We start from the raw sequence: 22,858 nt of genomic DNA, 5'->3' as shown, positions 1-22,858 counted from the left end.
AAGAAGAGTGGGAAGCTAGAAGCAGCTAAGTGGGTCTTGTGGTCTCTTCGTCCTGAGAGAAGCTGGGAGCACCTTCACCTCCCCCTGGGAAGAGACTGGGGACAGAGCCCACTAAGCTAATATAGTCTCTGAACTGACAATCGGCTCTGTACCGTCCTCCCCATCTCTCCTACTAGTGTAATTTATACCTTGATCCTGCAATGAGAATCCATGTGGGCACAGGGGTCTGCCCACCTACAGTTCACGCCTTCAGCAGGTCTGTAATGTGCAAAGTGCACTGCCATGCTTTGTGTGCATCATCTTTTGTAGGAAGAAATAAGAATTTTAACTACAGTTTTGTTTGATAGTAATTAAAATAAGCAATTTAAAATGACATTCTACTTTACTTTTATTTTGCGGTTTGGTCTTTTATAATGTAATTTAAATGAAAATCCAGGATTATAACTGAAATGCAGGGTATTGGTTACCAACTATTTGTAATTTAACCTTCATGTGTTTAGGAAACGCTGAATAATTATTGTGACTTTTCTGTACTGTAGTTTAAATGAATTATTACTCAAAGTTCTGTATCAATATGCCTAGTACGGAATCCGTCAAAAAACATTTCCTGAATCTTCATTGTTGTCTGTATTGTTAAAGACATACTTGCTGACAGGTATTTTGAAATAAATTATCAAAATAATTGAAACTGGCATGATCATATTGTGTTATTTTGACAAAAATATACAGAATTTTAAAATACTGTGAGCAGAATTTTTCATTTTTTGGCACAGAATTCCCCCAGGAGTAAAGATCAGTGATTCTGGGGAAAGCTTGAAGACTAGTGTTGGGGCTGCGCCAGAGGCAAAGGCTGGGATAATGCCAGCTCTGCACTCTTTTACAGTCTCTGGAATGGTTAAGTAGCGCACATCTGGTCTGCATAAGCACCTGGTACACCTCCAAAGCACTATGAGCAACAGCAATGAAAACATCTGAGAGCCAACAGGTGACTGGCTGCACACACCTCAGGAAAGTTGGAAGCTTCCATGAAACAATTAGACTACTGTTGTACTACTGGAGGATCTAAGATGTTACAAGAATCATATAGAGCAGGGGTTCTCACAACAAAATTTTTGGTGGCCTCAGGGTGCGGCCACCAACTCTTGCTGGGGGTTGCTCTCACAATTTTTCCTAAAATACGTAATTAACTTTAGGGAAAACAAATAAATATGCACATATACGTGCCCAAATCATTGTAATTTATTTATGTAGGTTTTTTTGGCAGACTCAATATTAAAAATAATGTACAGTTGTCTCTATTTTTACTGGACCTAAACAGAATAGAAACAAATAAGGTGCTTTGCATGTTCTTGTCTTTTTTTCTTTTTGTTTCTTTTGCCCCCCCCCCCTTTTTTTTTGACTTGCTAGAGAGTACGTCTGTTGTGAAAAGTGATATTAACAAACATACAAATATCACTTTTCACAGCAGACTTACTCAGTCCCAGCAAGCCTGGGGACAAATTAAGCCCTGGATGGGGAAGTGGGTACAGAGACAATGGGGACACTGGGGGAGGCAGCGAGGGCCACAGTGATGGAGGAGGGGGTTGAGACTAGGGCCAGAGCCTGCCACCGCGTGGCCAGGGAACGGAGCCTGAAGCCTGCCTCCCACCACCCAAGGGCTGAACCCCGACCCCACCGACCCCGGGAAAGTGAGGAACTCACTGGCTTCTTGCTCCTCCAGCTTTTGTCTCTCCAGAGGGGGGCAGGGCCCAACCACTACTGAAAGCTCCCCCTCCCCCGCATCACAGCCCAGGCAGCTGTGGCCACAAGAAAAGCCTCTTGTGGCCGCATGCTGCCACGCTGAAGAGAAACTAGAGAGTCATTTCAGGATCTAGAAGATTAGAATCAATTAGAACTTTAAAAAGATGAGATGCCAGAGGAAGAATAGGACACTGTTTATGTTACTTGGGTATTTGAAGCCCTATTTGTATTTTGTACTGTCAACGCTGCCCATTTTGGAATTAGTCGGCTTCATTCTGGGCAGGAGGCCAACTCCAGAGGGACACCAGAGAGGAGAGACTGAAATTACCATCTGTTTCTGCTGCATGAACACAAGAATTTTAAAAGCAGCAGAGAAAGTGAGACGGCATTAAATATAATGAGACTCACTTTTGTTGGTACCCTAACTATAAAGGGGATCGACTCAAGTGCAAGGTTATGTTTCATATATACATATATGTTCATATATATAGGCTGAAGTCTTTCCACTGTACAAAGGGTATATGCATAAGACGATACGGCAAGTTATTTTCAGCACACAGATGTGAAACACACTGTATGAACAAAGTTAATGGGACTTGTCCTCCTCGCTCACTTAGGGTGGGATATTCAGTAGCACCTATGAACTTAAGCTTATGAACTGAATGGTGCCTGGTCCTCCCCAGTCCCACTTGGCACAGGTGCTCCCATCCAAAAGCAAGTGTGAAGCTGAGATCCATGCAGTGCTTGAAAGCTGGGCAGGGTCCCACATTAGTCTTACAAGCACTGCACAGACTGGTTGTGCTGAGCTTTCAAGTTGTGTCATCAGCCCCCAGGATCTGAGACGTGCAGTATATCCTTGGGACAATGACATGGGTTTGTCTGGGGAGAAGAGTGGCAAGAGGAAGTTCAATATGCGCAGAAGGTTGTTTCCTGTCATCATGCTGGTCAGAAAAAGCTCTCTATGCCAGAGTTCTGATGCTGACAACTTTCCATACCAGAGTGTAGCACTAGACTGTCAACACCAGCTTCCAGAGTAGAGACACCCAACAAGGCATTTCTTTTCCTTACTTTTAATAAACGACACTATGAACGATTGTGTCTCTACAGCTTTATACGTGCTCTTTGTAGATGTGTAAATCTGTCTGTTTCAGAGCTACAGGGAACCAAAAAACCCATCACTCCTCTTTTGTTTTGCTTGCAACATCACCACAACACTCTTGCCTCTCTTCTCACTCATGAGTAAAGCAGCCATCCTGAAATTATGCTCATAAAACCCTAATATCAAACTATCCAAAACTGAAGTAAAGACAAAACATCTTAGAGTGAATACAAACTATGCTTTGAAGTACATTTGCTCTATTTGAGATTTGACTTTGGCAGGGGAGAGCTTCTCTCTAGTACATATCATCCTTGTGCTCCTTCCTGTGTTCCTCTTCTGTATTTCAATCCTTCCATTCTGGCCTGGATAAAAATGTCCATACTGTCCAACAAAAAGCTAGCCCTGACTAATTCACTGTGAGTTAGACCTGATCAGAAGAGGAGGCTTTTCTGTAACTTTAGAGAGCAATGGGCTCTGCAGGGAACAGAAATGCAACAGGAGTCGCCAACAGAGCAAGCAAAAAGTGGAAAAGAAAGGCCTATTAACAGCCTGCTCCTAAACCTCCACGATTTGTGTTTATTTACAACTGAATAGGAGAACACAGTCTGAGGTCTTTCTGCTCTTTGGCTCTAACATAGTGTGATCTGTTTTTCAAACAGATTTTTCATGTGAGAAATTGTTTAATTGTTTTTTTTTTAAATTGTTAAAAAGAAGAATCATATTAATATGCAATGTAGCATGAATCCTATGACAACACTCTACAGTCTCATCATTTAGCTTATTTGCATTAAGATTCTTTACTTTAAATTGAATGCAGGGCTGCTGAAAGGCACTGGATTGAGATCTCAGAGACCCCCTCCACTCCAGGCACCCAATTCCTATTGACTGCAAGTTAGCTGGGAGTTTGGTGCCTGTCTTTGACTATATCCCCCAAGTGTCTGAAGTTCTCCAGTTTATCCATATAACAGGTACAGCAAAGGCAATGGCCCCTCCTATATACAACAACCCTGACTGACAGTATCAGCATCAAGGTATTGGAGGGGAGTTCAGCCACCAGAGGTCAGTTGTGATTTTTTTTTTTTTTTAAATGCAGATCTGTCCACCACTAGGAACTGGACTGAGATCTCTCACTCCTCTGCCCCCAAGTTACACATGCTACCAATAATCTCATGGTAATAACTTTTGATTCATACCAACCTGGATCAAGAAATACGAAGATTTATTTTTGGGGCGAGGGCGGAGGGAGTTACACTGCTTTCCCAATGGGCAACAGCCAACTTAATCAGCTTATGTAGTTTAGAGAATTTACTTCAGGTTGCTGTTAAAGATGATCTAGGAATGGACAAACGTTTCCCTACAGAACTTTGAGACTGGCACTCAGCAGCATACTCTTAGCAAAATTCTGAGCTACAGTCTATGCATAAGGAAAGGAAAGGACAGGACTCCCTCAATCATGAGCAGAGCTACTAGCACTGAGAGTTTGTGTCTATGAAAATAAAATGAGAATGCCTCATTAAGAGATTGCTGGGGCCTTATCTACAGGCTTCACTTCATCTTGTGCCCTCTACGGAAGACAGCCCTTGACTGAATGGGTTAACCCAAGTGTATGGATCACAGCTACATAGCGGTTTTGATACGTACGCAGAGGGATACCTCCATCTAATGGGAACCTTGGAAACAGGTCTTTAATTGTAGAAGTCTTTGCAATAATTTTAGGAAATTTTAATCTGAAGTTCAACTGCTGAGGATACATTCTGAAATAAAGTCTTTTTTTCAAAGCCTGGTTAACAGACTGCTCAAGAACTCAAACACTAGAATAATAGAATATCAGAGTTGGAAGAGACCTCAAGAGGTCATCCAGTCCAACCCCCTGCTCAAAGCAGGACCAATTCCCAGCTAAATCATCCCAGCCAGGGCTTTGTCAAGCCGGGCCTTAAAAACCTCCAAGGAAGGAGACTCCACCACCTCCCTAGGTAACGCATTCCAGTGTTTCACCACCCTCCTAGTGAAATAGTTTTTCCTGATATCCAACCTGGACTTCCCCCACCGCAACTTGAGACCATTGCTCCTTGTTCTGTCATCTGCCACCACTGAGAACAGCCGAGCTCCATCCTCTTTGGAACCCCACTTCAGGTAGTTGAAGGCTGCTATCAAATCCCCCCTCATACTTCTCTTCTGGAGACTAAACAATCCCAGTTCTCTCAGCCTCTCCTCATAAGTCATGTGCTCCAGACCCCTAATCATTTTTGTTGCCCTCCGCTGGACTCTTTCCAATTTTTCCACATCCTTCTTGTAGTGTGGGGCCCAAAACTGGACACAGTATTCCAGATGAGGCCTCACCAATGTCGAATAAAGGGGAACGATCACGTTCCTCGATCTGCTGGCAATGCCCCTACTTATACAGCCCAAAATGCCGTTAGCCTTCTTGGCAACAAGAGCACACTGTTGACTCATATCCAGCTTCTCGTCCACTGTGACCCCTAGGTCCTTTTCAGCAGAACTGCTACCTAGCCATTCGGTCCCTAGTCTGTAGCAGTGCATGGGATTCTTCCGTCCTAAGTGCAGGACTCTGCACTTGTCCTTGTTGAACCTCATCAGGTTTTTTTCTGCCCAATCCTCTAATTTGTCTAGGTCCCTCTGTATCCGATCCCTACCCTCTAGTGTATCTACCACGCCTCCTAGTTTAGTGTCATCTGCAAACTTGCTGAGAGTGCAGTCCACACCATCCTCCAGATCATTAATAAAGATATTAAACAAAACCGGCCCCAGGACCAACCCTTGGGGCACTCCACTTGAAACCGGCTGCCAACTAGACATGGAGCCATTGATCACTACCCGTTGAGCCCGACGATCTAGCCAGCTTTCTATCCACCTTACAGTCCATTCATCCAGCCCATACTTCTTTAACTTGGTGGCAAGAATACTGTGGGAGACAGTATCAAAAGCTTTGCTAAAGTCAAGAAATAACACATCCACTGCTTTCCCCTCATCCACAGAGCCAGTTATCTCATCATAGAAGGCAATTAGGTTAGTCAGGCACGACTTCCCCTTCGTGAATCCATGCTGACTGTTCCTGATCACTTTCCTTTCCTCTAAATGTTTCATAATTGATTCCTTGAGGACCTGCTCCATAATTTTTCCAGGGACTGAGGTGAGGCTGACTGGCCTGTAGTTCCCCGGATCCTCCTTCTTCCCTTTTTTAAAGATGGGCACTACATTAGCCTTTTTCCAGTCATCTGGGACCTCCCCCGATCGCCATGAGTTTTCAAAAATAATGGCTAATGGCTCTGCAATCTCATCTGCCAACTCCTTTAGCACCCTCGGATGCAGCGCATCCGGCCCCATGGACTTGTGCACGTCCAGTTTTTCTAAATAGTCCCGAACCACTTCTTTCTCCACAGAGGGCTGGTCACCTTCTCCCCATGCTGTACTGCCCAGTGCAGCAATCTGGGAGCTGACCTTGTGCGTGAAGACAGAGGCAAAAAAATCATTGAGTACATTAGCTTTTTCCACATCCTCGGTCACTAGGTTGCCTCCCTCATTCAGTAAGGGGCCCACACTTTCCTTGACTTTCTTCTTGTTGCTAACATACCTGAAGAAACCCTTCTTGTTACTCTTAACATCTCTTGCTAACTGCAACTCCAAGTGTGATTTGGCCTTCCTGATTTCACTCCTGCACGCCTGAGCAATATTTTTATACTCCTCCCTGGTCATTTGTCCAGTCTTCCACTTCTTATAAGCCTCTTTTTTGCGTTTAAGATCAGCAAGGATTTCACTGTTTAGCCAAGCTGGTCGCCTGCCATATTTACTATTCTTTCTACACATCGGGATGGTTTGTTCCTGCAACCTCAATAAGGATTCTTTAAAATACAGCCAGCTCTCCTGGACCCCTTTGCCCTTCATGTTATTCTCCCAGGGGATCCTGCCCATCTGTTCCCTGAGGGAGTCAAAGTCTGCTTTTCTGAAGTCCAGGGTCCATATTCTGCTGCTCTCCTTTCTTCCTTGTGTCAGGATCCTGAACTCGACCATCTCATGGTCACTGCCTCCCAGGTTCCCATCCACTTTTGCTTCCCCTATTAGTTCTTCCCTGTTTGTGAGCAGCAGGTCAAGAAAAGCTTTGCCCCTAGTTGGTTCCTCCAGCACTTGCACCAGGAAATTGTCCCCTACGCTTTCCAAAAATTTCCTGGATTGCCTGTGCACCGCTGTATTGCTCTCCCAGCAGATATCAGGGTGATTAAAGTCTCCCATGAGAACCAGGGCCTGCGATCTAGCAACTTCTGCTAGTTGCCAGAAGAAAGCCTCGTCCACCTCATCCCCCTGGTCTGGTGGTCTATAGCAGACTCCAACCACGACATCACCCTTGTTGCTCACACTTCTCAACTTTATCCAGAGACTCTCAGGTTTTTCTGCAGTATCATACCGGAGCTCTGAGCAGTCATACTCCTCTCTTACATACAACGCAACTCCCCCACCTTTTCTGCCCTGCCTGTCCTTCCTGAACAGTTTATATCCATCCATGACAGTACTCCAGTCATGTGAGTTATCCCACCAAGTCTCTGTTATTCCAATCACATCATAGTTCCCTGACTGTGCCAGGACTTCCAGTTCTCCCTGCTTGTTTCCCAGGCTTCTTGCATTTGTGTATAGGCACTTAAGATAACTCAATGATCGTCCCTCTTTCTCAGCATGAGACAGGAGTCCTCCCCTCTTGCGCTCTCCTGCTTGTGCTTCCTCCCAGGATCCCATTTCCCCACTTACCTCAAGTATGTAGGTGTGTGTATGTAGGTGTGTGTTCACTCCCTGTCAGCTATCTTTCCCCCAAAAGAGCTGACTATGGTTTGTCAAAGGGGGACATGTTAAGACCAAGCAATGGTTTGTTTGTTTTTTTGCAAAACACTGAGATCTGATCTTCTTCTTGTGGCCTTTCACCACAAACATAGCTTTTTCCAGTGTTGGGCACGTGATATGGCCCAGTCTGTAGCCCTAACAAGATCTTTCATGGTTCTTGGTTTCTGCAGAGGCCAGCAGAATAACAGATGTTCCATGGTTTGTGTTTCACTGCAGTCATGTGTATGGATCATTGGAATAGCCCGCACTTCCACATATTGACTTTTGACCTGCCAACTCTTGTTCGAAGGTGATTTAAACACCTCCACCTTGACCAATCCTTTTCTGTGCTTGCGGGAAGGCATTCAGCAACATCGATGTACTCTGATGTCCTTCTCAAGTATTTTCAGCCATGTGCGTCACACTTCTAGTCATGTACCTGTCAGTGATTTTCTAAGTGGTTCTGTTGCAGCTAGGAAACTTTTTCTCAATTTCAGGCAGCTAACTCCTGCAGTGTGATCATGTAGCAGATGTTTGGTATCTTTGATCCATCATAATTGTTCATTTTGCTTGTGACCGCTCTCCTAATACCTAGTGGAGCAATTCCAGCAAACACAAAGGCTGTTCAGGTTTGTTGGTTTTAGGACATCCAGTGATGTAGCAGCAGCTGTCATTCAGCACGGAGTTCAGCTTCTTTGCATGACCTAATCTGTCCCACAGCAGATGTGTATTTGGCTGTCAAATAACAAAATGAAAATGCGGTGCCTGTCAGTGTTGCTGAGTTGTTGAATTTGCAAGTTTCTTGGAGTATGTTGTTCTAGGTGCTAATTTTGCCTTTTCTCTTCTCCATGTATGCCTTGAAAGAAAGTGCGGCATGCGAGCTTATTTTCAGTGGCACTCACACTGCCCCTGGCCACCAGTCCGGGGGACTCTGCATTTTAATTTAATTTTAAAATGAAGCTTCTTAAACATTTAAAAAACCTTATTTACTTTATGTACAAAAATAATTTAGTTATATATTATAGACTTATAGAAAGAGACCTTCTAAAAACATTAAAATGTATTACTGGCACGTGAAACCTTAAATTAGAGTGAATAAATGAAGACTCGGCACACCACTTCTGAAAGGTTGCTGACCCCTGGTCTAGCATCACTCCAAGGTAGACAGGATTCTAGCAGCGGGCAAGCAATACCCCATTCCAGATGAGTTGTCTGAATGATTGAAAAAGACTCACTTGCATTTTGGCTGGGTTGGTGCACAATTAGTTCTTGCTGTAATAGACTGAGAGCCCAGAGAGTGCCAGGGTTAACATAGCTTCGATCCTTTTTTTTTTTTTTTATTATTATTATAAAGAATATCAGGGTTGGAAGGGACCTCAGGAAGTCTAAGTCTAAGTCTAATCTAGTCCAACCCCCAGTTCAAAGCAGGACCAACCCTCAACTAAATCATCCCAGCCAGGGCTTTGTCAAGCCAGGCCTTAAAAACCTCTAAGGATGGAGAATCGACCACCTGCCTAGGGAACCAATTCCAGTGCTTCACCACCCTCCTAGTGAAATAGTGCTTCCTAATATCCAACCTAGACTTTTCCCACTGCAATTTGAGACCACTGCTCCTTGTTCTGTCATTTGCCACCACTGAGAACAGCCGAGTTCCATCCTCTTTGGAACCCCCCTTCAGGTAGTTGAAGGCTGCTATCAAATCACCCCTCACTTGTCTCTTCTGCAGACTAAACAAGCCCAGTTCCCTCAGCCTCTCCTCATAAGTCATATGCCCCAGCTCCCTGATCATTTTCGTTGCCCTCCACTGGACTCTCTCCAAGTTGTCCACATCCCTTCTGTAGTGTGGGGCCCAAAACTGAACGCAATACTCCAGATGTGGCCTCACCAATGCTGAATAGAGGGGAATAATCACTTCCCTTGATCTGCTGGCAATGCTCCTACTAATACAGCCCAATATGCCGTTAGCCTTCTTAGCAACAAGGGCACACTGCTGACTCATATCCAGCTTCCCATCCACTGTAATCTCCAGGTCCTTTTCTGAAGAAGTGCTGCTTAGCCAGTCGGTTCCCAGTCTGTAGCAGTGCATGGGATTCTTTCGTCCTAAGTGCAGGATTCGGCACTTGTCCTTGTTGAACCTCATCAGATTTCTTTTGGCCCAATCCTCCAGTTTGTCTAGGTCACTCCAGACCCTATCCCTACAGTGTCTCTTCCTCTCCCCCCACCTTAGTATCATCTGCAAACTTGCTGAGGGTGCAATCCATTCCATCATCCAAATCTTTAATAAAGATGCTGAACAAAACTGGCTCCAGGACCGACCCCTGGGGTACTCCATTTGATACCAGCTGCCAACTAGACATTGAGCCATTGATCACCACCCATTGATCCCGACAATCTAGCCAGCTTTCTCTCCACCTTATAGTCCATTCATCCAATCCATACTTTAACTTGTTAGCAAGAATACCGTGGGAGACAATATCAAAAGCTTTGCTAAAGTCAAGATATATCACGTCCACCGCTTTCCCCATATCCACAGAGCCAGTTATCTCCTCATAGAAGGCAATCAGGTTGGTCCAGGCATTACTTGCCCTTGGTGAATCCATGTTGACTGTCCCCGAGCACCTCCAAGGGCTTCAAAATGGTTTCCTTCAGAACCTGCTCCTTGATTTTTCCAGGGCCTGAGGTGAGACTGTAGTTCCCTGGGTTCTCCTTCTTCCCTTTTTTAAAGATGGGCACTATATTTGCCCTTTTCCAATTGTCCGGTACCTCTCCCAATCGCCACGAGTTTTCAAAGATAATGGCCAATGGCTCTGCAATCACATCAGCCAATTCCCTCAGCATCTTTGGATGCATTAGATCTGGACCCATGGACTTGTGCATGCCCAGCTTTTCTAAATAGTCCTTAACCTGTTCTTTCACCACTGAGGGCTGCTCACCTCCTCCCCATACTGCGCTGACCAGGACAGCAGTGTGGGAGCTGACCTTCTCTGTGAAGGCCGAGGGGAAAAAAAAAAAAAAAAAATAAAAAGCTTTGAATACTTAAGCTTTTTCCACATCATCTATCACTAGGTTGCCTCCCCCATTCATTAAGGGTCCTACACTTTCCCTGACCTTTTTCTTGTTGCTAACATACCTGTAGAAACCCTTCTTGTTACCCTTCCCGGGGTAACTGGGGTTACTCTGGATTTATACCCATATCAACGAGGGCAGAGTTTGGCTAGCTACATATAAAATTTGATTATTTACTTGCTAATCCAGAATCATAGTAAGAGCTGAGGGGTGAAAACACTGTCTATCTGTTTTTATTCACATAAGGAACTACCAAAAAAACCCTGCTGAGCAGTCCCAATTATTGGTTAAAACATTTCAAAGTCACGTTAAGTATAATTACACAGGCAAGGGTAGTCAGTCACCTGCAGCGTGGGCCCTTCTTGGCTGTTGAGAGGCAGCACTGTCTCATCAGCACGGCACCCCATACCACCCGAGTGCAGTTATTCTACCTGGCCAGGCAGCATTAACGGATTACAAACGTTCAGGATACCGAGCAAAGAAAGGACCTCTGTATTTTCAGTGGCTGCCAACTGTTTGGAAAAGGGAATGGTAAAGGTGTTGATACACAGACTGAGTGGTTGTCTAGATTCATGGAGTTTCTGCAAGTGTCTGTGGCTTCTACTGAAGTGTTTTTTCAACTTCCTACCACAAGAGATTAGAAGATTGTAAACAAAACTGGCAGCTCTTTGGGGCAAGGATCATCTTTTTGTTCTGTGTGTACAGCACCCAATACAATGGGAACCTGGTCTGTGGCCAAGGCTTTTAGGTGCTACCACAACACAAATAATTAATAATAATCTTCAGTGAAAGGCAATATCCCTACAGCTCCTGTTGCCATGACACCAGAGTACTCTCTCTAGCCCTGGAAGCACACCAGTTCTAAAATACAGCAGGATGCTTGCTCCCTCTAGACGGACACCAGGCATGGACAGAGTACACAGACCCAAAAAATCACAGGGAAGGAACTGGTTGCGCAGACACCACAAATGAGTCCTTTGAGCATGGACAATACTGTAGCTTCTGCCCAGAAGAAAACAATATTTGTGGTGGCTAAATGGGTCTCATTCAGCATCACTGGTTTTTCCTATAGCGATAGGAATGCAGTATTTGGGAAATAATACTGTTTTATATGTATATGGTTGCCTTTTAATTAAGTGACTCAAGGTGCTTTACGAACAAAAACAAAAAACACTGACAAAAGTTATGGAACCTAAAGCTTGATTCTATTTTGAAAAGCAACTGTAAAATGGCATCGTGGAGGGTAGTTATGGTTTCCATGATTACCAAATAAATCTGCTTGTTTTACAAGAGATTTTTTTCTGACTACTCATTCCAGAACCTGAAAGCCAAGCTGTGTTCTGTCTGGCTTGCACATTACCACAATAAATACCCTGCAATTGGAAGTTTTGAACACAACTGTTGATACGTCCAAGTTTGAACAGAATCCAACTCATTCCCCAGAGCTGTACTGGCTCTACAAGGCTAACAGGAGTAGAAACTCACTCCAAGCAGGGAATTAAGTGGATATGACACTGAATACACAGGATGCACACTCTGAAATATGATCACATTTTAATAAGCTTCTAGAACTTCTGAAGAGAACAAAAAATATCCTAGTGTCTCAAAGACTAAATGAGAGCAAAAGTGATTAGCCAGAAGACACGTACAACAAGACTACAGCGAAAAGAATGTGACCCTGTTTCCCTGCTGAAGCACTAGAGTGCACTAGAGAGCATTCCCTTCCACCATTAGAGGTGGTGACATACTCCTCTATAATCCTTGTAGCATTTGCCTCATTAGCGCTCTGCCATTTCATTGTACCCAGCTCCACCTCCATTTCTCTCCCCTCCCATAAGTCACATGTCTGAGGGGAATCCAAAGAACAAACTTTGCATTGGAGAATCTCCTATTTTACATGAGAAATGAAATATCCAAACAAATACTAAATGATATCCATTGGGCCTCCCATGGTTGATGTAAAGTGTAGTGCTGCCCAACAGACAAGAGGAACATAGATTCCAGCAAAAAGGTTAGAAAGGAGGGCTCAATGACATACATTTCGTAGTTTTGGTCCTCTGTCTCCTGCTGCACTGAGAGCTCTTCCAACGTTGCGTCAATATCTAGCTGATTCGTCTCCAGCTGCCGTAGCAATGTCTCCCTCTGAAGAAAGGAAAATAAAAAGTCTGAGCAGAAAAGGTCACTGTATGAGTTATCTGGGAGCTTGCCAGTACAGCGAGATCTTGTATCAGCACTAATGTCATCACTCTACTCATCATAATGAATTAAACAGCAGCTAGGGCCTCCGGCAAGGTGTTCAACTTAAATAAAGGAATACAATGGAAACAGAGGGGCAGAAACAAGGTGTTCATTCTGAAAGTCAGCATCCTCGTTGCAAGGATGAGTGTGTGTGTCACGAACAGCGCTGTGCGTAGGAAAGTGCTGTTCACAAAGAAGCACTGTAATAGGCTACAGAGCAATAATATAAGAATTTCAAATAAAGGATTGCTTATAAGTCCCTTTGTGAAAGAATATACAAAATTATGCACCTCCGTGATATCACTACTTTGCACCAACACTGTTTGTAGATTCTCTGGATACAAGAACGCTCCATTATCACCATGAGGCAGTGTTCAGCTGGTGCAGTGAGTGAGTCACAAATTTGCTTTCTAATGGGACTTAAGTTAGTCATCCAGCTGGATGAATATAAAAGAACGATGCTCCTATTAGTGTACAGATGCACTGAAGATACTGACACCAAGGAATTCATTTGCCTTTACAGCAGACATAATGGCTGCTTAAGAGAAGGCTCATTTCTAAGCCACCTATCTACCTGGCCTTTCTTCTTTATAGTCAGGGCCCTATGTATTCTGCAGACAAGCAATTTGCCACAGAACTGTGATTTAGAAACAAACCTCGGATTTTAGAAAGCTATTTTCTAGTCAACATGGTTGTGAAAATAACCCTGTAAGCACAAATTGAATGTAAACCAGTGTGGCCAACTCTTGAAATTTTAATTAGGAGAGTCACAATATTTGATGTTTTATTTACAGTCGTACCTCTCTCCCCCTCCCAGAATCAAATTATTTAAGAATTTCAGCTTTCATTAAAAAAATAAAAAATAAAAATAATAAAAAAAAAGTGTCTAGCCCTCAGGGTTGCAGAGGAGAGATTGACCTCAAGAACCAGAGGGCAAAGAAAAAAGAACCCAACATTTATGTATGTAAAATTCTTATGATTTTTAAGCCAGTCATGAATTTCGAAACCTGGTTCATGTGTTTCCAACGTTTGGGGGTGGCAATATGAGATAAACCAATGCAGTGTTGTCTTCCTGAATGTGGACAGCCTGAGGCCACATCTAAACTAGCAAGCTTACAGCGGCCCAGCTGAATGGATACAGCTGCGCTACCGTGAGATTGCTCGTGCAGCCGCTCTGTGCCAGCAGGAGAGAGCTCTCCCGTTGACATAATAAAACGACCTCCACGAGCGGCGGTAGCTATGTCGGCAGGAGAAGCTCTCCCGGGGACACAGCCTATGCACACTATCACTTATGCCGGCGAAACTTATGTTGCTCAGGAGGATGTTTTTTCACACCCCTGAGCGACAGAAGTTATACCAACAAAAGTGGTAGTGTAGATATGGCCTGAGACAATGGCTCGGAGGGGTGAACAGGGAGGGGGGGATAGCTCAGTGGTTTGAGCATTGGCCTGCTAAACCCAGGGTTGTGAGTTCAATCCTTGAGGGGGCCACTTGGGGTTCTAGGGCAAGATCAGTACTTAGTCCTGCTAGTGAAGGCAGGGGGCTGGACTCGATGACCTTTCAAGGTCCCTTCCAGTTCTAGGAGATGGGATATCTCCATTAATTATTATTATTATTTAACAGCCCTACTTAACCCAGTGGTTTCTTAACTCTGAAAGAGAAAGACATCACTTTAAAATGTCACATTAACTATTTCATTGCTGACTTCTTAGAAGAAACATCTCGCTAATGTGCTTGGTGAACAATCCCAGATTGCTACTGCAGAGGTTAAAAGTCTCAACTGTCCCATACCCAGAGGCTAAAACCTTCAGCTTCTGACTCCATACCATACCACACCACGCAACCAGCAGCCTGCTTGCCTTTCCTCACAAACAACCAAAAGCACACTACACTGGGCTAGGTTTTGATAGTGACTGTTAAACATGGGCTTCATCCATAGCTTTCTGATGTAGTCAGGCCTCTTGGGGAGGCTCATGCAACAAACTACACAGATTTATGATGACATAGTAAGAGCCAGGAAATTCAGTGTCTGGAGTGGCATCATCCACATCTCCCATAGGCTAGGGGCCAAGAGGTGCAGGAAGTGGCCATCTGTGCCTGAGCACAAACCTGTCCTGATTATTATTTGTACCATGGCAGTGCCCCTTTTGATGAGGGCCCACTTGTGCCAAGGACTATAGGTATACAATTCCTACCCCAATGAGCTTACAGTCAATTTGAAACATGAGAAAAGGGGGAGAGGGAGAAAGATGTCCCAAGTTTGACCCTGAACTGTGAAGTCTTGTTTTAATAATTCCCTAACCTTCAACATTCCTTCAAGTAATCTGCTATGAGAATGAACTTGAGGTTTATTTTTTTAATAATCCATGGGTTGTTTTTACTTCACATATTAGAACAGGGGTGGGGAATGTTGCATCATTCAGTGCAGGACAATCTCTAATAGCCTAAAATGCAAGCGAGTGTAGTCTACAGACCAAAATCCTAGTGAGAAGGCAAACATTTTGTGAACCGAATGAAATTTGGTCAGCCAGCACACATGCTGTTGTTGCACACAGACAGACACTAAACCATGATGTGGGCTTTTGGAGCGAACAGTCAATCATGTGTAGACTTAAAAATCAAAATCAGTGTTCTACAGAACAAGCCAAGCAACTAGTCCATCCTAGAATTTTTCAGTCTAAACCTCAAACTTATTTTAAGACTAAATTACTCATTAGAACTGAGTTAACTGAGCTCTAGATAATGCTTTGACCGAATGCCACCTTCAGTGTTCCAGTGGAAAAGGCAATTAGATGAACTGTATGCACGGAATAGTCTCTTTACATGGACTGTTCTGGAGGGATGGCTGAACCTTTGACATTCACACACCAACAGTGCCTGTCAGGAATACTTGGGGGACTGAACTGCTTTCTGGAGTTAATCAGTCGAGCTCATGGCAGGCAGCTGATAAATAAGTGAGAAGGCTGCTGGAGGGGACTTGCTTTATATTCAGAGTATGAGTTTCATCCTCCGCTCTCTTGATACAAGATTCATGAGTAAGATGAAGACAGGGAAGCGCAATTTAAGACTAAGCCACACCACCACATACCAGACTGGAAGAACACTAGCCCTGTGAGAGAGAGCAACCTGGGAGCTGAGCTACAATTAACTAATCCACCAAGAGCTGTGGGATGTTGTTTAGGTACATGAAGAAACTAGTCACTATCAGGCAGAACGGCTGACTAAACTGTATTTGCCTTTTGCACCTGAGAGATTTCCTCTCCTTTACCCTTACTTTGTAAGGCAGAGAAAGGGCAGTTAAGTTTTTCTGGAGACTTTGAGTCTCTATGAAAGCAAGAACAGCATCACTGTGGGCTAGGTCTAGTGCACACTCATCACACACAGTTCTCCAACATGCTGCACTTCCTCTCTCTAGTGACCTCAAAGGGCCCACTCCTGCTCCCACTGAATCCAATAGCAAGATTCCCATTAGTACAGCAGGAGAAGGCAGAGACTCGGAGCGACTGAGCCACATAATTTAGTGGTTTGTTTTGGAACGATTCCAACCTTTCCCAAGAGACCTGGTTACAAATACAGGTGACAGGAAAAAACGGTTACTCACCTTCTCGTAACTGTTGTTCTTCATGTCCATTCCAAGCAGGTGTGCGCGCGCGCCGCGTGCTCGCCAGCCGGAAGATTTTACTATAGCAGTGTCCGTAGGGTCGGCTTCGGCGCCCCCTGGAGTGGCGCCCTCATGGCACTGTATATAGGGGCCAGCCGACCCTCCACCTCCTCAGTTCCTTCTTCCGACACTCCGAGGAGCAGGAGGGCGGGTATTGGAATGGACATGAACACCACATCTCGAAGAACAGTTACGAGAAGGTGAGTAACCGTTTTTCTTCGAGTGATTGTTCATGTCCATTCCAAGCAGGTGACTCACAAGCCTGAACCTACGCGGTGGGGTCGGAGGTCACTACAGACTGGAGTACTGCGCGGCCAAAGGCAGCAGCATCTCCGGCCTGGTGCGTGATGGCATCGTGCGCTGTAAAGGTGTGGACTGAGGATCAGGTGGCTGCTCTACAAATTTCCTGCGTCGGGACCTGGGCCAGGAACGTAGCGGAAGAGGCCTGTGCTCTTGTGGAGTGGGCCGTGATAGGCGGGGCTGGTATATTGGCCTGACTGTACCACTCCCGGATGCAGGTTCTGATCCAAGCCGAGATTCGCTGTGACGAGACCGGGAGCCCTTTCATCCTGTCGACCACGGCAACAAAAAGTTGGGTTGATTTCCTGAAGGATCTTGTCCTTTCGATATAGAACGCGAGAGCTCTGCGAACGTCCAGGAAATGCAGCCTACGCTCCTTCGCAGAGGAGTGTGGTTTCGGATAAGACACCGGGAGAAAAATGTCTTGACCCATGTGAAATGGGGAAAACCACCTTAGGGAGGAACGCTGGGTGCGGCCTGAGTTGGACCTTGTCCTTGTGGAAGACGGGTGTATGGAGGTTCAGATGTCAGAGCTCCGAGTTCCGACACTCTCCAGGCTGATGTGATAGCCACCAAGAACGCGACCTTATATGAAAGATATAACAGCGAGCACGAAGCCAGCGGCTCGAAGGGGGGGCCTGTGAGGACGGATAGGACTAAATTGAGGTCCCAAGCAGGGATGGATTGACGAATGTGCGGGAACAACCTGTCAAGACCCTTGAGGAAGCGACCAACGAGTGGGTTTGCAAACACTGAGGTACCCCCCGCTCCAGGGTGGAATGCCTAGATGGCAGCAAGGTGTACTCGAACCGAAGAGTCAATCAGTCCCAGGTGTCTGAGATATAGTAAATAGTCCAGGATAAGAGGGATTGGGGCGAGCAAGGGAGCATGACCCCGTTGTGTGGCCCAAAGCGAGAAGCGCTTCCACTTGGCCAAGTATGTGGTCCTTGTTGAAGGCTTCCTGCTGCCAAGAAGGACCTGCCTGACCTGATGAGAGCCTTGCATCTCCACGGGGTTTAGCCATGGAGCATCCAGGCTGTAAGGTGGAGTGACTCCAGGTTCGGGTGAAGGAGGCAACTGCGATCCTGCGTGATTAAGTCTGGTAGTAGGGGCAACCTGAGGGGCACCCGCATAGACATGTGCAGGAGCGACGTGTACCAGTGCTGGTGGGGCCACGCCGGCGCTATCAGGATGAGCCGAGTGTGATCTCTGCAGGCCTTGAGGATTACTCTGTGAACCATGGGAACCAGGGGAAAGGCGTAAAATAGCCCGTCTGCCCAAGAGAGGAGAAAGGCATCTGTTAGAGACCCAGGACTGCGTCCCATGAGGGAGCAGAATTGACGACACTTCCTGTTCTCGCTGGAGGCAAACAGGTCCACCCCAGAGCCGGAAAATTGAGAGTACTCTATCCCAGCGGATAGACCACTTGTGACCCTGGAACGAGCGGCTGAGGGTGTCCGCAAGCCCATTGTGCGTCCCCGGGAGGTAGGACACTGTCAGGTGAATTACGTTCTGTACGCAAAAATCCCATAATGCGAGGGCCTCCTGGCACAGGGGAGAGGAGCGAGCACCACCCTGCTTGTTGATATAGAACATCGTTGGAGTGTTGTCCATGAGGACAGAAACGCAACTGCCTCCCAGCTGGGATTTGAAGGCTATGCATACGAGGCGCACCGCTCGTAATTCCCTGACATTGATGTGCAACGAAAGATCCTCTCGTGACCAAAGGTCTTGGGTTCTGAGGCCGCCCAGATGTGCACCCCATCCCAGATCCGATGCGTCCGTTACCAGGGATAGGGAGGGCTTGGGGTTGGCCACCATTGAAGGGAATCCAATACCGGCCAAGGTAACGTCACCACTAATTCTAGGGAGTCCCTGACCGGCCGATACACCCCTGCCAACCACGACTGGAGTGGGCACAGTCTGAGTCTGGCGAGTCTCACCATGTAGGTACATGCCGCCATGTGCCCTAGTAATTTGAGGCAGTTTCTTGCTGTGGTGGTCGGGTAACATTGGAGACCGAGAATAATGTTGGACATAATATGGAATCTGGCCTCTGGGAGATATGCTCTGGTGTGTGTCGAGTCTAGAACTGCCCCTATGAATTCGATTTTTTGGGTTGGAGATAGTGTGGACTTGGTCTCGTTGAGTAAGAGGCCGAGCTCAAGGAAGGTCTGCCTGGTGAAGACCACCTGAGCCTCCACCTGCGCCTTGGTCCTGCCCTTGATGAGCCAATCGTCCAGGTAGGGAAACACCTGAATCCCCTGCCTGCACAGGAAGGCTGCCACGACTGCCATGCACTTCGTGAAGACCCCTTGGGGCTGCTGACAGACCAAAGGGCAGAACCGTAAATTGTAGATGAGCATTGCCCACGACAAACCTGAGGTACCGCCTGTGCTGAGGGATTATCGCAATGTGAAAGTATGCGTCCTTTAAGTTGAGGGCGGCATACCAGTCTCCTGGATCCATGGAAGGAATGATGGAGGACAGGGAGACCATGCGGAACTTGAGCTTCTTTACAAACTTGTTGAGATGCCGCAAGTCCAGAATAGGTCTGAGGCCCCCTTTCGGTATTAGGAAATAGCGAGAATAGAAGCCCCTGCCCCATAGCTCCTGAGGAACCTCCTCTACTGCCCCTGCTGCGAGGAGGGACTGAACTTCTTGAAGTAGAAGTTGCTCGTGAGAGGGGTCCCTGAAGAGGGACGGAGAGGGGGGCTGGTGGGGCGGGAGGGAGGAGAACTGGATAGAATATTTCCTCTCTACCATGCGAAGCACCCAAGTGTCCGATGTGATCCGGGCCCACGCACGATAGAAGGGGGACAGACGTGACGAGAAGGTAAGGTTGGACGGATCCAGGGTTCTGACTGGGAGGTTGTCCTCGACCAAGCCATCAAAATGGTGGTCTAGGCCCCTGTGTAGGCCTTGCCGAAGGGCTGCTGTTGTTGCCTCCTTCTGCCCGTCCTTGCCCTTCTGCGCAAGGCATCTCCTCGATTTTGAGGCTGGTACGGCCGTGGGGCCTGTGGTGGCCTGAACTGCCTACGCTGGGTGACCGGGGTGTGTAGGCCTAATGAACGGAGGGTGGTCCATGAATCCTTTAGGTTATTGATGCCTCTTATCCGTCTTCTCTGAGAAGAGCGTGGGCCCTTCGAAGGGGAGGTCTTGGATCGTTTGTTGGACCTCATGTGGGAGGCCGGAAACTTGAAGCCAGGCTCCGTGCCTCATGACTAGACCAGTCGCCAACGTGCGTGAGGCTGAAACGGCCGTGTCCAAGGCCGCCTGGAGGGAAGCCCAGGTAATCCATCTTCCCTCTTCAACCAGGGCTGAAAACTCGGTTCGTGACTCCTGTGGAAGGAGGTCTGCGAACCTAGACAAAGCCGAGCACGTGTTGTGTCCATACCGGCTCACTATGGCCTGCTGATTGGCAATGTGCAACTGCAGGCCCCACGTCGAATATACCTTGCGCCCAAACAGGTCCAACGTTTTGGCCTCTCTATTTTTGGGGGTAGCTCCCTGGAACCCCTGGCGCTCCCTCTGGTTGGCCGCATCTACCACTAGGGAGTCCAGGGGAGGCTGTGTATAAAGATGTTCATAGCCCTTGGATGGAACAAAATATCGCCGCTCAGTCCTTTTAGCTGTAGGGGCCAATGAGGCTGGAGTTTGCCACAAGGTGGGGTTGTGTCCGTAATGGTCTTTATGAGAGGTAGGGCTACCCTGGATGGGCCCAACGGGGTCAGGATGTCCACCACCGGATCTGTATCCACCTTGATCTCCTCAGTCTGGATCGAGAGGCTCTGGGCTGCTCGAGTAAGCAGCTGTTGGAGGATCCTATTGTCCTCTAGGGCCGGTGCCACTGAAGTTCCCGCTACTGCCTCATCCGGAGATGAGGAGGAAGAGATCCCCTGAAGAGGGCCTTCATCTACCCTCTCTCCCTCTACGAGGGCCTGCGGCACACGGTACTCAGGCTGCGCGGCCGGTGCGGACTCAGGATGCAGCACCGCGGCCGATACCAGGGTCGACACCGAGCAACGAGGTGTGCTGGATGGTGCCTGTGGCATTGGGAGCAAGGTCCCCATCGGTGCCGTTGTCTGGCTAGGCGGTGCCGTGTCCCTTTGTGGCACACTCCTGTCAGACGGCGGTGCCGGTGGTGGTGGCGGCATTAGCGACGGGGCCGCCGACGTCGAAGAGATAGATGTGGCTCGTGAGCGGGGTCCATACGCCTGACCCACTGACTGGTGGTAGGCCCATGGTGTCCAGAACGGCCACTGGGGGGGCGGTTGCCACTGCTGCTGCCACTGCGGCGGGTACAGTTGGGTACTCGTATGCGAGGATAAACGCCTGCTCCTCGATCTGTTAGAGCGGTACGAGTCTGCCTCCGAGTCCGAGGTCTCTGAGTACAAGGACATAGGAGGCGCGGTACCCACTGTCGCCGGGGACCGGTGCTGCTGGACTGGAAAGGGTGCTGTCTGCACCGGTACCACTAGAGTGGCGCGGCACAGGGAGCGCGGCGAGAGCATTGCTGGTTTGCCCCTAGATTGAAACTGGGGTCAAGCGGTAGCCAGAGGTTCTCTGCCGGTGTCGCCGCACCGGTGCGCCGGGAGGCTTAAGAGGTCTGAGGCGGCCTCGAACGCCTCCGGCGTCGATGGGAGGTGCACTTCTTCCATAATATCCGGGAATCTAGGCCTGTCCAGACTCGACCGTACCCTCTCCGGGGCGGGAGTCAATGGGATGGCTGAATGGGTCTGCGGTGCGGACTGTCCTGTAGCACTCGTGGAGGGCGCCAGCCCCTTAGAGTCCCGGTGGGGGGGAATGTTCCCTCACAAGCCTCTTCTTTTTAACCGGCACTGGCGATGGGGAACGGTGTCTCATTGAGGCTGATTTCTTGTGCGCCGATTCTCTCTGGTGCCGGGGTTCGGGGGCCTTGGCCTCACGACTTATCGCCAGTGTCGGGGCACTGTGCACCAAGGATGAAGTGCTGGGAGCCAGCTCGGCAGGCCCGGGATCTGATTGGGGCCACAGGGCCGCCTCCATTAGGAGGACTAAGTCTCTGCGCTCTATCTTTGAGAGTCCTGGGGCGAAAAGCTCTGCAGATACTGCACCTATCTCTTTGGTGGCTCTCCCTTAGGCACCTTAAGCACGAAGAGTGCGGGTCACTCTTCGGCATGAATTTCCCGCAGTCCCTGCAGAGTTTGAACCCTGGGGACCTGGGCATACCCCAGCGGGGCGACAAAAACTTGGGGAAACCCCCCGCAACTACTATCTAACTAAGCTAACACTAAACAACCTAACTATTTACAACGATGACAGAACTCTGCCACGATTGCTGAAGAGCAAAGTTCCAGCTAGCCGTCACCGGCGGTAAGAAGGAACTGAGGGGGTGGAGGGTCGGCTGGCCCCTATATACAGCACCATGAGGGCGCCACTACAGGGGGCGCCAAAGCCATCCCTAAGGACGCTGCTATAGCAAAATCTTCCGGCTGGCGTGCACGCGGCACGCACACACCTGCTTGGAATAGACATGAACAATCACTCGAAGAAGAAACACTCACTATGTGGTCTGAGCTTTGGGACAGGAAGTGCTGCATTCAAATCCGTGGATATGTTTGTGAGAGGTAGCTGGAGCACATGTCAGTGGCCTGACAGATTCTGACAAGCACTGGGAAACAAATTCAGGGCCGAGAGAAGTGAAATTCCAAGTACCTTCGTAACGTGGCATCAACTGGAGTCTGTCCATCTTAGGCTTTTAATGACAGGGAGAGGTCAATGCTGATCAGCTGCAAGCTTTTAGTGCAGGATCCAAATATATCTGCATACATTGTTACCTAACAATGATGTAAGTGTGTATGCCAATCAAAGTCCTGCCTCTAGCCCTTGTGACAGAGCAGGATCCTGCTTGAATCCTCTCCCACCCTCAGTGTGAACCTAACAGC

General features: G+C 47.5%; 1 protein-coding gene across 7 annotated transcripts in view; it reads right to left on the bottom strand.

Annotated features, from left to right (window-relative positions):
- RABL6 (RAB, member RAS oncogene family like 6) overlaps positions 1 to 22,858 on the bottom strand; it is a 131,473-nt gene that overhangs the window by 39,102 nt on the left and 69,513 nt on the right. For all 7 annotated transcript variants that reach the window (XM_065572017.1, XM_065572015.1, XM_008173808.4 and 4 more), the window contains one exon: positions 12,771 to 12,874. In XM_065572017.1, coding sequence (XP_065428089.1) covers positions 12,771 to 12,874 — 104 coding nt within the window. The remainder of the gene's footprint in view (positions 1 to 12,770; positions 12,875 to 22,858) is intronic.

Source organism: Chrysemys picta, chromosome 18 (genome assembly GCF_011386835.1).
Source record: "Chrysemys picta bellii isolate R12L10 chromosome 18, ASM1138683v2, whole genome shotgun sequence".
NCBI lineage: Eukaryota > Metazoa > Chordata > Testudines > Emydidae > Chrysemys > Chrysemys picta.
Note: the sequence above shows the minus strand (reverse complement) of the source record. Positions and strands in the feature narration are given on the sequence as shown.